The sequence below is a fragment of the Peromyscus maniculatus genome, chromosome 7 (genome assembly GCF_049852395.1).
Source record: "Peromyscus maniculatus bairdii isolate BWxNUB_F1_BW_parent chromosome 7, HU_Pman_BW_mat_3.1, whole genome shotgun sequence".
In the NCBI taxonomy this organism is placed as follows: domain Eukaryota; kingdom Metazoa; phylum Chordata; class Mammalia; order Rodentia; family Cricetidae; genus Peromyscus; species Peromyscus maniculatus.
This window is the reverse complement of record NC_134858.1, coordinates 70082569-70097247: the sequence shown is the minus strand read 5'-3', so window position 1 is coordinate 70097247 and position 14679 is coordinate 70082569. Positions and strand designations below refer to the sequence as shown.

At 43.1% G+C, this 14679-nt stretch overlaps 1 protein-coding gene across 2 annotated transcripts in view; it reads left to right on the top strand.

Moving 5' to 3' along the window:
* Positions 1-8726: 8726 nt before the first annotated feature.
* Tex9 (testis expressed 9) overlaps positions 8727-14679 on the top strand; it is a 37649-nt gene continuing 31696 nt past the window's right edge. Inside the window, exons 1-3 of one of the 2 annotated variants that reach the window (XM_006973781.4) lie at positions 8727-9485; positions 9589-9668; positions 12953-13016. In XM_006973781.4, coding sequence (XP_006973843.2) covers positions 9459-9485; positions 9589-9668; positions 12953-13016 — 171 coding nt within the window. In that variant the 5' untranslated portion in view covers positions 8727-9458. Of the gene's footprint in view, positions 9486-9588; positions 9669-12952; positions 13017-14679 lie in introns of those variants that run through there. The other variant, XM_042281241.2, reaches the window with a different exon arrangement.

Sequence of the window (14679 nt, the reverse complement as noted above, 5' to 3'; positions counted from 1 at the left end):
TCAAAAATAAGAATTCTATAGCACATGACAATATTCAGTGGTGAAATCTTGTTTGTTACTGTCATTCCCGTTCTTTTTGTTTAGAATTAGAATAAAGTTGTATTTCAAATAATCTTAAAAAAAAAAAAAAAAAAAAAAGGATTTACTAGAGTGGCTTACAGGCCACGGTTCAAGTAGTCCAACAACGACTGTCTCCTAATGGGAAAGAGTCCAGGAGACTGGATTTCACATCAGTTCCATCTGGTGCTGGAGTCCCAGGGAGGTCCTAGGGCTGTGGTTCTCAACCTTCCTAATGCTGCACTCGACCCTTTACTACAGTTCATCATGTTGTGGTGACCCCCAACCAGAAAACTATTTGTTGCTACCCTGTAACTGTAATTTTGCTGTTATGAATTGTAGTGTAAATATCTGATATATAGGCCATCTGGTAGGTGACCCTTGTGAAGGGGTCATGATCCACAGATTGGGAACCGCGGTCTGAGAGAGTTGGCAGTTTTTAGTCTGGTTTGGAGTCCTGAGGAAGCAGGGCTCACACTGGGGAAGGAATGGCTCAGGGTAGATCAAGTTGCCAGGGAGAGTGACGGTAAACAGACAGGATGCCCAAGCTTCCTTCTTCCATGTCCTGTTATGTGGGCTGTCACCAGAAGGTGTGATTTAGTATGTATCTTTTGACCTCAAATGATCCAGTTTTAGGGTGGGTCTCCCACTTCAAATAATCCAACCAAGAAAAATCCCTCACAGATGTGGGAGCTTCTTGAGTTTTAGTTGATTCCAGATGGAGTCATGTTGACAACTAAGATTAGCCATCACTCTACATTAAGTAGATTTTGGTAGCCAAGTAACTCTGAACAGTTCACTACTTTGAAGGTTGGTTTCCTTATGTGTGAAATAGAAATATGTTTATTACTACCTTCTAGAGCTATGAGAGTATCATACAGAATCTATGAAAAAATTCTTAACTCAAATGAAGTGCTTAGTAAATGTAGCTATTCTAATAGCTTTCGTAATTGGATTTGAAAATTTAACTCATTGAGTATCCTAAAGGGCACTTCCCTGGTGTTCTATCTGCATGTGCTAAGCTACAGAAACTGCTCCATTTGGGGTGCCCCATCCTCCTGATGTTATGGATAACGTCTTGAGTTCCAAGCTGCTTACTGGCATCCACTTTCCTTGGTCCTGCTCATTTAAAGGCACCTCTGTGTGACATTCAGCTTTTCTCTTTCTGACCATCTTACCACTACGGTGTTTGTTTTTCTCCCTAAGTTGGAAGTGTTTTATCAGTTGAATCCAGACGTGTTCAAAGGTGAGATTAATTTTTCTGATCTAAGGGTGTTTTGTGTGCTTGGGGAGATAGTTAAGTTAATTGTCAACTTAACAGAATCTAGAATCACCAGGGAGATGGCCCTCTGGGCGTGACACTGTGGGATTATCTTGATTACATTAATTGATGTTCCAAGACCCATCATGACTGTTGGCAGGACCATTCCCCCTGGGCTGTTTAAGAAGGAGAAAGCAGCCTGAACACTAAGAGGCACTCATCACTCTGTTTCCTGACAGTTCATCCGTGTGACCAGCTGCCCCAAGCTCCTGCTTGCTTGACTTCCCCACGGTGATGGACTGTCCCTTGACATAGAAGCCAAAAGAAATGCTTTCTCCCTTGAGTTGCTTTTTTGGGAGTGAGGAGGGGGACTAAGTCACCTGGCTTTTCACGTGCCTTCTTATCCCTCTAGATTATCCCAGGCCATGTTTATGGGATTTCTGCCTCAGTCAATTGCTCAGAATTCGAGTTCCCTGTTGGGAACAGTGAATCAAACGCATGTGGAAGAGGATGCTAACAGCCTGCTCTTGAGGGCTTGAATCCAGTGCTCCACAAACTCAAGCTTTTGTTAGGCTGCTGCTTCTGTAATCCCAAGTTGCTGGCCTTTCTAGATCTCCTATTTTTGTCTACCCAGGCTCACTGGCAGAAATTCAGTGCCAATCTGACTTGGTAAATTTGTCATATGAACTTTGGCTTGCTGCCCTGTAACACAATCTTATAACTGGGTCAGTCCCTCCTGCTGACCCACCTGGGACTCGGCTCCCTGTAGAGCTCAGGACAAAGCTCCTACAAGCCTCGGCTCCATAAGCAACCTCCTATTTAATGCCCTGAAGAACTTCTGCTCTGTGCTGCATTACATGTGTGCTTTTAAAATCTCCTAATCACCTGATTTTAGGACAGACACTAATTTGTTACCGAGCTTCAGATTCCATTTTTGTTTTAGCGCCCAAGGAAAATTGCTCAAGTTGCTTTAATTAGTATCAATTTGGTTGTCAAATTTTCAAGATGAAGCTATTGTGTTTCAGCATTATTTAAGCTAGGGCATTAAAATTAGCTGGGGATTTTTTTTTTCAAGAATCACTAATTATGACCCAATTTTAAATGTAACATTTACAAAGAATTATTAATAAGTCTATATCCTATCTCTTTGGGCTATAATATCTCATAGTTATATAAAAAGTTAATTGCTAGCCAAAATTTGTATCCCTATTCATTGTGTAAAATATGTCAACGCAATTGTCTGTATTAGACGAGGCAGAATGTGAGTAATTGCAAAGTAATTTATATTTGTCTTTGGAGTGCATTTGCTCTTAAATTTGAATATGTCTGAGTCTGATGTCTAGGGAATTCATATCAAAATAATGAAGCTGTGTTATAAAGATCTCAAATCAGGAGATCCCCCCTCCCCCCCCTTTTTTTTTCCGCTTTCCTGGGTTGAGAAAAAAAGCCCAAATGTCTTCAGTAGATTTGTGTGTTGAACACAGATGTGCAGAAGTTAAATTATTGGTCTGGGAAGAATTCAATAGCAGAGTAAAAAGCTGTTAAAGTGGGAAATTTTAGATCTTGATTTTATTATCTAGTAAAGGTAAAGAAAGAGAATAAAAAGAAGAAATGTAGGAAACAAAGAAATTATACCAGGAAAAAATATTTAGAAAAACATTGCAGAATTCTGTAGCAAGAACAGGGAGGTAGCTGGGCAATGAGTGGCATGCCTTTAATCCTAGCACTTGGGAGGCAGGGGGAGGGGAATCTCTGTGAGTTCAAGGCCAGCCTGGTCTACAGAGCGAGATCCAGGACAGCCAGAGCTGTTACACAGAGAAATCCTGTCTTGGAAAACAAAACAAAACAAAAACAAACAAACAAAAAACATAAACAGTGAAGCAAAACTGCCCAAGAATTAGGCAGGGTTGGAATATATCCACCAAGTTCTGTATGCTATAGGCCATAGAGACAGAAGTAGAGATGGAGGTGAAGAGGCAGTAATCAGCTGCTGAGGTAAAGACTAGTAGTTTTGAAAATTAGCTCATATCTTATGGAAGGGCATCTGTTGATGTAAATATCAAAATAAGGCCGGGTGCCGCCTCCGCCGCCCCGCCGCCGCCGCCACCACCACCACCACCACCACCACCACCACCACCACCACCACCACCACCACCACCACCGGCACACCACACGCCTTTAATCCCAGCACTAGGGAGGCAGAGCCAGGCGGATCTCTGAGTTGAGGCCAGCCTGGTCTACAGAGCAAGATCCAGGACAGGCACCAAAACTACACAGAAAAAAATGCTGTCTCGAAAAACCATAAATAAATAAATAAATAAATAAATAAATAAATAAATAAATAAATAAATAAATAAATAAATAATGTTTTGGAGCTGGAGAGATGGTTCAGCAGTTAAGCGAACTAACTGCTCTTTCAAAAGACCTGGGTTTCATTCCCAGCATCCACAGGGTGACCATAGTAACAAATGATTTTTCTAACTGTAACATTCTATCCATCTAATTTGGTTTTCCATAAAACTTAAAAATGAAAGACATATTCATCAACGCCTTGTTTACTTTCTCTAACTACATGCCCTGAGACTAGTTACTGTGCTATAGACCTTCATATTTAGAAAAACATTTGGCACATATTAGTTCATCTTTGAATGAATAGAGTATATTAATGCAAATGTATGCATGTCTCTAGGTCTTTTTTGATGTCCTGAATGCCAAGCACATATTGTCTGATCCTCTCAGCCATTTTAAGGCTTCACCAACTTGCTTCCTTCATGTTGATTGTGTGAACTGTATGCAATAATTATGATTAATTGTGGTTTACTTTATTTGTATTGCATCTTTACAAAAAACTATTTGATATGGCACCAAAATTATTACAGTAGCCTAGCCACTCTGCTTGGTTGCTTTCTTCTCCTCTTTCTCCTCCTTTCTTCCTTCTAGAAGCATCTCTGTTGAAAGTTTCATGGTGTGGGGCTAGAAAGACGGCTCAGCAAATGACCAGCACCTGCTGCTCTTTCATGGCTCCCAGCCTGGTCCCAGCATCCACATCAGGAAGCTCACATCCAACTATAACCCTAGCTCCAGGTGACCCAGCGCCCTCTTCTGGCTTCTGTAGGCACTGCTCATACACACATCTGGTGCACATACACACACGCAGGCAAAACATGCATATGCATAAAATAAAAATCCATTTGAAATGTTTCTGTGAATAAGGAAAACACTCCCTAGAGAGAATCAGGTAGTTTTTCACATTGAGTTCATGAGGGTGTTTCCAAAGGCATCTGGCAAATAAGTCAGCAAATGGAGGGTTAAAATCCACTCTGAGTTGGGGGTGACACTGTGGAGTAGTCTGGCAGTAGGGATGAAATGAAAAAAGAAAAATAAAGCAGGAGTTAGCTGGCCAGTGAATGAGTGCAAGCTTGATTCCCTCTGAGTGAACCTGGACTTGGTTGCTGCCATCACTGGTGGATCAGCTTCATCACCTCTGAATGTGAACTCACACCAGTGTCTCAGGAGTGTCTGGCTTCTCTAGCTCTCTGGCCTGTAGATGGCCACCATGGAACCATTCAGAGTCTGACGGAGTAATCCAATCTCATCTCTTTCTCCCTCTCCCTCTCCATCTCCCTTTCCCCGACCCCCATCTCTGTCTCCTTATCCACCCTTCCATTATATCCTTTTCTCTAGAGAGCCCTAGGGGCTGGGGAGGTAGTTCAATGGTTAAAGCACTTGCCAGAAACTTGAAGACCAAAGTTCAGATCCTCAGAACCCATATACATGCTGGGTGGGTGTGGTAACCTATTTAATTGGGGTGCCTTGCTTACAGTTTCAGAGGTTCAGTCCATAATCATCATGTCAGGGCCCATGGCACATGCAGGAAGACATGGTGCTGGAGTAGTACCTGAGAGTCCTATATCTTGGAGGTAACAGGAAGTCGACTGTCACACTGGGTGGTAGGTATCCTGAGCATAGGAAACCTCAAAGCCTCAGGAAGCAGAGACAGGATCCCCAGGACAAGCTGACTAGCAAGATTAGCTGTATCAGCAAGCCCCAGGTTTGATTGGGAGTCCCTGCTTCAGTAAATAAGCTGAAAGAGGATGATTCCTGACAGCCTTGGGCCTCTACATACATGTGTACTCATATGCACAGACACCCACATGTGTGCCTGAACACATGGAAATGTATAAAAACGTACATACCACACATACATGCAAAAAGTTGGGGGAATTGGGGAAAATGGGGAAAGAGAGAACCCTGATGTGATAGTTTGAATATAATTGGCCCCCATAATCTGATAGGGAGTGTCACTTTTAGGAGATGGCTTTGTTGGAGTGGGTATGATGTTGTTGGGGGAAATGTGTCACTGGGGGGGGGCAGGCTTTGAGGTTTCCCATGCTCAGGATTCCACCCAGTGTGACAGTAGACTTCCCATTGCCTGCAAGATGTAGGACTCTCAGCTACTACTTCAGCACCACATCTGCCTGCACTCTGCCATGCTCCCCATCATCATGATAATGTACTGAACCTCTGAAACTGTAAGTGAGCCACCCTAATTAAATGTTTTTATTTTTATTTATTTATTTTTCTTTATAAGAGTTGTCAGGGCCAGGGCTGGGCGGTGGTGGCACATGCCTTTAATCCCAGTGCTCCGGAGGCAGAGTCAGGCAGATCTCTGTGAGTTCAAGGCCAGTCTGGTCTACAGGGTGAGATCCAGGACAAGAACCAAAACTACACAGAGAAACCCTCTCTAAAAAAAAACCAAATAACAACAGCAGCAGCAGCAACAACAACAAAAGAATTGTCATGGTCACCTGGCTGTTTTAGTACATGCCTATAATCCCAGCTCTTGGGAGGCAGAGGCAGGTGGATCTCCATTAGTTTGAGGCCAGCCTGGTCTACAGAGTTCCAGAATAGCTACAGGGAGTACACTTAAAAAAATGTATATATGTATACATACTAAAGTATTTTTTTAAGGAGTTGTCATGGTCATGGTGTGTCTTCACAGAAGTAGAAATCCTAACTAAGACACCTGATTAACATACCTGGATTGAAAATGGTTGGAAGGCCATGCATACAAGCAGTGGGACATCTGCCCTAGCTTTCTAAAAATCAACCATCTACCCAAAGAAACTTAGTGGGGATTAGGGATGTGGACTAAGGTGTCTCCAGAAGAAGAGAGAAGCGTGGAGAGATCAAGTCAAGGAAAGCCAATCAGGAGAGCCACCATTAGAGACCAGAAGGAAGCAAAGAAGGCTCCTCCCCCATTACAGGCTTTGAAAGGAACATGGCCCTGCCGACACCAGGATTTTTCAATGTCTTACCCTTAGGATCATGAGACATTTGTGTTGTATTCAGCCACCAATTAGTAGTACTTGTTAAAGTAGCCCAGAACTTCTATTCTTTTGAAGTGTGTTTGGTGGCCCAGAATGTATCTATCTCAGTGAATCCCTATGGCTTTGTAAAGAGGGGTTATTCTGCTGATTTGGGATGGAGTTTTCAATAAATGTTGATTAGCTTAAGCTTTTGTCTAAGCTAGTGCCGATTAAGATACCCGTGTCCTTCCTGGTGTTCTGCCATGTGACCTGTCAGTCACCGAAAGAGGCGTGTTGAAGTTGCCATCGGCAATACTGGGGTGAGTTTCCGCTTGCAGTTTGCAATCATGTTAACTGTACCTGGATACTTCTGTGTTAGGCAAATGCAGGCTAAGGATTAATACATCTCCTTGAAGAATTGAGCTTTATCTAGGTAGATAGATGGTAGATAGACAGACAGACAGATAGTTTTATTTATTTATTTATTTATTATTTATTTATTTATTTATTTATTTATTTATTTATTTATTTATTTATTTATTTATTTATTTATTTATTTATTTTTTGAGACAAGGTTTCTCTGTGTAGCTTTGGAGCCTGGCCTGGAACTTACTTTGTAGACCAGGCTGGCCTTGAACTCGCAGAGATCCTCCTGGCTCTGCCTCCCAAGTGCTGGGATCCAAGGCCTGCAGCACTGTACCTGGCCACTATAATATACTTTAAAGTACTTTTGTAGTCTACAAAAATCCTTCAACCCCTCTGTCATCTGCCAGCTCTAGACAACCATTAATCTACTTTCACTCTATGGATTTGGCTATTCTGGCCACTTTATAGTCATATTGTCATGTTGCGATGAAATCATATACTTGTGGTCTTTTGTAAATGGAATTACAAAATATGGTTGATTTTTTAATAGTTTCTTTTGCTTAGCTTAATGTTGTCAAGATTCCTCTATGTTGCAGCAGGTATCAGACATTTTGTTCATGTTTGTTGACTAATAATATTCCATTATATAAATAGATGGTTTTAGTTTATCTGTTCATCAGCTTATGATAATTTGGTTATTTTTCACTTTTTGGTTATCATGAATAAAGTTTCTATACACTTCTATATATAACTTTTGGGTAGTTATTATTATTATTTGTTATATACATATTATTTGTTATATACATATTGCATTAGTTACCTTTCTGTTGCTGTAAGAAAACACCATGACCAAAAACAACTTATGGAAGAGTTTATTTTGACTCCTGGGCCCAGAAAGAGAAGCTTTGCTGGCAGGGGGCGTGGCAGGGGCGTGGCAGGGGCGTGGCAAGAGGCAGCCAGAGCAGGAAGAACTGCAACCATGAAGTCTAGACAAGGGACTTGAAGTGTGGTGAGGCTAGGAACTCTCAAAGCCTACCCCCAGTGACCCACTTCCTCCAGCAAGGCCATACCTCGTGAAGGTTCCTAACATCCCCCCAAACAACTCCAACTAGGGACCAGGTATACAAATAGTGAGCCTATGGGGGAATGTGTGGCATTTCTCTTCCAAACCGCCACATCGAGGTGTGCATTGCTAGATTATGGGATAACTGTATAAAGGAATTGCCAGACTGTTTGGGTTGCCCAGCTACTGCATGAGCTTTACATCACCACCAACAGTATAAGGCTCAAATATCTCCACATACCCCCTCACTCGTCTGTCTCCTTTTTCTTATAGTGGCCTTAGTGGGTATGAGAGGGTGTCTCATTTTGATTTTGGTTTCCATTTCCCCGAAGACCAACACTACTGAGCATCTTTTTATATATTTAAGTATTTGAGTATTAGTAAACACCTATAAAAGGCCCTTTGGTTTTTTCCTTTTTTTGTATTATAGTTCTTTACATGTTGTGGACACATGTCTGTTTGGTGAAATTTCCAAATGTTCTACTGTGGTTTGGGTTTTTGTTTTATGGTACCTTGTTTTCATGATGTCTAACTCATTTTTTTCTTTTGTTGCTTATCCTTCTGGGGGCACAGCAAAAACTCCCTTCATTCAGTCTCTACAGTTCGCACACGTGGTGCTTACGGACAGTTTTTCATTTAGCTATGATCTTGAATTCCTTTTTGTATCTAGTGTGAAATACCGGCCGCAGTTACTCTCTGCGCGTGGACATGCTGTTGCCTTCCATTGCTGCAGAACAACACTCTCTTCTCCTTGAACGACCTTGGCATGCTCCGGCCAGGTGATTGTAAATGGGAAGGCTTATTTCTGGACCCTCGGTTTTATCCCGCAAACAGTCGGGATCGTTGACCTGTGTTGCGGGCAGGACTCTAAGCCTGAGCCCCTGTACTTCTCAATTACTCGGTGACGTTGACGCTATTCTTAGTCTCGCCTTGCAGAGGAAGTAGCTAGCTGAGATCGTGGATAGTCTGTCTGGACGCAAACTCGTGCTGACACGGCCAGCCTGATGACACTGCCAGCCTGAGCTCTCAGTCGTAGCGCAAAATAAATGTTAGCCACCGGAACTGTACTGAAAAATCCATTTAAACAAAAACTACCGTGCGTCAGATTGCTCTGTTGGGCTGGAGAAACACCTCCGACAGAGGCTTCTCCGTGCTTGCTGACTCTGCGTGGTGGGGTCAGAAACCCTTTTCACCTCCAGGCTGAGGACTCGTAACCTGAGTCAAAGCGCTAGTCTCGGTGGGTTCCCTGGGGGACTCGGAGCTGCTGATCACAGCCCACACTGCGACTGCTCTAGGTGGAGACAGAAAGGAGGCTGCCTTCTGGCGGGAGGCTGCCCAGGACCCGAGGACTCTCGCGAGAAGACTTGTTGTTACCACGGCAACCGCATCGCGGTTTAGAAAGATGGCCGGGCGAAGTGTGGGAGTGCCGGTGAGTTCAGCCCCAGGCTCCTGACCGGTGGCTGGGCTGCGGGCGGGCAGGCGGGACGGAACCCAAACTCCCTTGAACTTGAGCTCTGCCGTTCTGTCTGCAGAGACGCGGTGCTGCAGATACTCAGTCGCGCGCGCAGCTTGCAGCTGGACGAGACCTCCTCGCCCGCGAGCAAGAGTACAAGTGAGCATCCCTCAAGTCCCAGGGAGGTTGCTGGGATGCCTTTCCTGCAAGGTGGCTGCATCTGGGGACCCCCTCCCTCCACATCTGCCCTTAGCCTTGGCTATTTCACCAGAGCAGTCTGAGAAGATATTTGTAAGGGCAAAAATGCAGTACAAAAACTGTGTTGGGCGGCAGGAGGGTTCTCTTGGAAGTGGCTTGGAACACACGAATTCCACCTCCCCACCCCCCAGTCCCGTGAGTGGAGTTCCTAGAGTACAAGATTTTGAAGATCCTCAAATTACTGGAATTTACTTTGTGCAAATTTCTGAAAGGCTTGTCTTCTAAATGAATCAGGTCCTGGCTACAGAAGGAGGGAGAAAGGAGGATTTCTCTACTTTGTCTTGTTCTCTGGCATTTACAATGCTCCGCCCCCACCCCTACCCCCTTCCCCAGGTTGCGTGCAGCAGCCAGAGCAACTCTTTCATTTTCAGTTTATCTTTTCGTTGCACGGCTTAAAACTGCGTTTTGTTGTTGTTGCTGCACTTGCAAAGCTTTGACGGCTCGGCCTTCTTTCTTTTAACTTTCTGCTCCCCTCTCACATATACAGTGTGGAACTCTGCAGCCACAAGGGACACTTTTCTTTTCTTGAGGGAAATTACATCTGCCTTTGGATTGAAAAGCCCAGAGAGGCCTTTGACCATGCTAAACAGGGCCCTAGTTGTTTAATAAATGTTATTTTTTTGTAATTAGCATATTCTGTTAAACTCACTTGATAGCTTGTTTTGTTTTTGTTTTTAACCTGAGACAGGGTCTCTCTACATAGCCCTGGCCGACCTGGAACTTACTCTGTGATGTATGTGGCAGAGGAGTTTTTAGCAGGCAGGTCACGTTGGTGGATCAAAAAACAGAGAATTGAGGCAGAAAGTGATGCTGGACAATAAACCTCAAAGACGTCTCCAGGCGCCTACCTCCAATAGCCACACTTCCCAAAGCAGCCCCACTAGCTGGGACCCCAGTGTGGGGAACAGTTCATTTTCAGACCTTAACTGTCTCTGTTCCTACTCTTTCCCTCTCTTTCAAATTAGAATTCTGATTAAAAATTTTTATTGTCTTTACAGTGTCAATCTCCCCTGCCCATTTTTGTGCCTTCCTACTCTCCCTTGGTGGCTTCCGTGATTTGTTATTCTTTTAAAGTCGTCTCCAGCAGGGTTTGTTTTCGGAGCCCTTATATTCTAGATGAGAAAATACCCCTGTAACCTGGCTTTAAATTTCCCTTGACTAGCTTAGCTTACCTTCTGCACTGTCAAAGTTGGCAGAGTGTCTCCGAACCATCTGGATGGAATGAATCTGGACCCCTCCTCTGTGTGTGTGAATTACAAGGTGGTCTCCCCACCCCACCGTGGCCCCTCACCTGAGACCGTGGGTGGAGTCTTTACAGCCTGTGTTCTGTAGGTCATGACTCACATGCCCATCCACCTGTAGCTGCTAGGCTGTTTTGGTTTCATTTCCTCTTTGTGGCTCTCACTTAAGAGTTTCGAGTCATTCTTAGTGGTAGGGCATTTCCCTCGAGTTTGAGCCTAGGGATTATTTCCATACTTACATTTTATTTCTCATTTTAATGGATTTAGAGTAGAAAAATACTCTTGGTTGACCTGCATTGATTTAAAGTTTCAATTGAAGTCCTCCTGATTATTTTTAGAAAAATTTAAACATCACTTTAAATATAATAAATGTATTTCTTAGATACTTTCCCCTTAACCAAATAATCTTAAAATATGAAAGTATTTCTTAAAAGTAAGGCCTTTTTAAGAAAGGATGTGGTGCTGCTGTCCTTCCCCTCCTCCACCCAGTCCTCTTTAGGGTAGGGATGGAGGTGTTCATGTTATTTCTGAATCATGTACCAAAGGGGTGGGGGAAATCCCATAATGAGTCTCCTTGAGAACTTTTTGATAGAACTTCAAAAAAGCCATTATTGTTTGGAAATGGGACCTTTCAATAGGAGAAAAAGATGTGTCTCATAGTGTGAATCTTTACCAGGGAAATGTAGACAGGACTGGAGTTTAGTGCACTAGGCTAACTGTGCTCTCTGGACTGTTGTGAAGCCAGTTAAGATGCTGACCATATGGAGAGAATACAAACGTGTGTGTGTGTGTGTGTGTGTGTGTGTGTGTGTGTGTGTGTGTAGAGAATACAAACGTGTGTGTGTCTGTGTGTGTGTGTAGAGAATACAAACGTGTGTGTGTGTAGAGAATACAAACGAGTGTGTGTGTGTATGTGTGTGTGTGTATGTGTGTGTGTATGTGTGTGTGTATGTGTGTGTGTATGTGTGTGTGTATGTGTGTGTATGTGTGTGTGTATATGTGTGTGTGTATGTGTGTGTGTATGTGTGTGTGTGTATGTGTGGTGTGCGTGTGTATGTATGTGTGTGTGTATGTATGTGTATGTATGTGTGTGTGTGTGTGTGTGCGCCGCTGCAGATGACAATGGAAGGGAATATTAAAAATAAAATGGTCGCCGCCGCCGGGCGGTGGTGGCGCACGCCTTTAATCCCAGCACTCGGGAGGCAGAGCCAGGCGGATCTCTGTGAGTTCGAGGCCAGCCTGGGCTACCAAGTGAGTTCCAGGAAAGGCGCAAAGCGACACAGAGAAACCCTGTCTCGAAAAACCAAAAAAAAAAAAAAAAAAAAAAAAAAAAAATGGTCGAATGATGTTAGTAAACTTAATTTTTCCCTTTTAAAACATTTTCCTTATAATCATTCTTAGGCTTACTTGTATCAAGTAATAGCCATGCTTTTTGCTAGATTACAAATGACAAATGGAGGCCAAATAAATCCCATATTTCTGGTGATATTGGTACTGAGTGTATTGTATGGCTGAGTTGTGAGATGGCTCCCCAAAGATAGTAACACACAGCCCAGGCAGGCCTCCCTGACCCTGGCCACTCTAGTCATCAGGAGGCAGGATCCACCTGTCCTCTAAAGATGCACAGTTGGAACTTGTGTTCTCTACAGGTAGGATAATCCTGGAGCTGAGTTGAATTCCCCCAGTGTTCTCTTGCCTAGTTTACTAGTCAGATGACTGACTTCATGGGGATATGAGTAAAGGGCCATAGGAAGGCAGGGCAATGATTACATTCCTGCCAGAGGTGGGAAGAGACAGGCGTTCTAATAGCTGTGTTCATTGTAGACTAAAAATGTTGTGTGTGCTTTGACATACATTGATTATAATGTAATTGCCGAAGTTTAATTATTTTATTTTTGTATAATTAGAGTATAACTCAAGTACTACTTTATTTTCTGCTTTTAGACGTTTAAATGCAGAATTGGAGGCCAAAACTGCTGATCTGGTTAGACAAGCTGACGAAGCAATAGTAAGTAGATGTAGTTTTTCCATGTAAGTGCTAATTTTTAACTTTAAATTTAATACATAACATGCATATAAAAAATACCCAAAGCATCAATGATCAGCTCGATGAGTGACAAGCTAAACATGAATGTGTGCGCATAGGTCTAGTTCCAATGTGTATAATAAAAGCAGTTTCTGTTTAGATGCTCCAAACATGTAATCAATAAGAACATTAATGTGAGTAATCTTTTCTAGTATCAAAATATTTGAGATTGGCTATATAGTTAAATTAACACCAAAAATTCAGTAGAGTTGAAAGTAACAGGGCTCAAAGGTGAAAGCTAAGTAGTGAGAACAGACATTGAGATTCTAATGTTAAACTGCTTCCTACACTCTGTAGTTGCACGTACATGAGATTCTTAGCGTTAGAATCAATCACATAGGCAGGAAAAATGTAAGGGCATCTCACCAGCCCACGGATCTAAGCATCAGCCTCCATTCTGGTATCAGATTGGGTATTCATTCTTTAAGCATTGCCCCATAAGCACCAGCGTTCCCAATGGTAATTTACCAGATGTACAGCCTTCCTAGAGGGGTCAAGTGACGGCTTTCCAACTTCCTACTTCTTGTCCTGACTTCACTGATTCTTTCTTTAAAAATCCCGTTGTGGGGGCGGGGGGGGGGGGGAAGACCGTCAGAGCCAGGAGACCAGGGTGCCTGCGACTGGATAGCGTCCCCAAAACCTGACACTCTCAATAATATGGTTGTTTGAATCAGACAAGCACAGTGACAATACCAGCTGGCATGCCAACATTGATGGGGAAAATTCAACATGGTCCTTTCATGGATGAAGAACTACAGGTGACTGCTGAGGGTGGGTGGAGAGTCTGTTTCCTCCAGGAACAAGGTCCTACATAGGTTGCCCAATCCCGTGTGTTCATCTTAGATTGTGCACACAGGAACAACGCTACATGGACTCAGATGAAGTAGACTATTATCTTAAGGGGTGTTACTTTTGTTTATGCTGCATTTGTTTAACTCTGTGAAGCTGTGTTACTGTGCCTGACTAAAACACCTGATGGTCTAATAAAGAGCTGAATGGCCAATAGCAAGGCAGGAGAAAGGATAGGTGGGGCTGGCAGGTAGAGAGAATTAATAGAAGGAGAAATCTGGAAAAAGAGGAGAGCTAGCTAGCAGCCAGAGAAGGAGGAGGACTCCAGGGACCAGCCACCCAGCTACACAGCAAGTTATGGAGTAAGAGTAAGATTTACAGAAGTAAGAGAACGGGAAAGCCCAGAGGCGAAAGGTTTGCAGGGTAATTGAAGTTAAGGAAAGCTGGCTAGAAATAAGCTAAGCTAAGGCCAGGCATTCATAAGTAATTAAAAAAAATCCATTGCTCCCCAAAATGGAGTTGATGGAGGCAGGGAAGAAACTCTAATATTCTATCATTTTTTATGATTTGTTTTTATTTTAATTATGTGTGTGACTCTGTGTGTATGTATGTACGTGAGACCCACAGAGACCAGAGATGTCAGATCCCCTGGAACTGGAGTTACAGGTGATTAACTATGAGCTTCCTGAGGTGGGTGCTGGCACCCAAACCTGGCTTCTCCGCAAGAGTAGTAGGTGCTGTTGAGTCTTCACTGAGCCATTTCTTCACTCAGTATTTTATTTTGATGCTTCATATA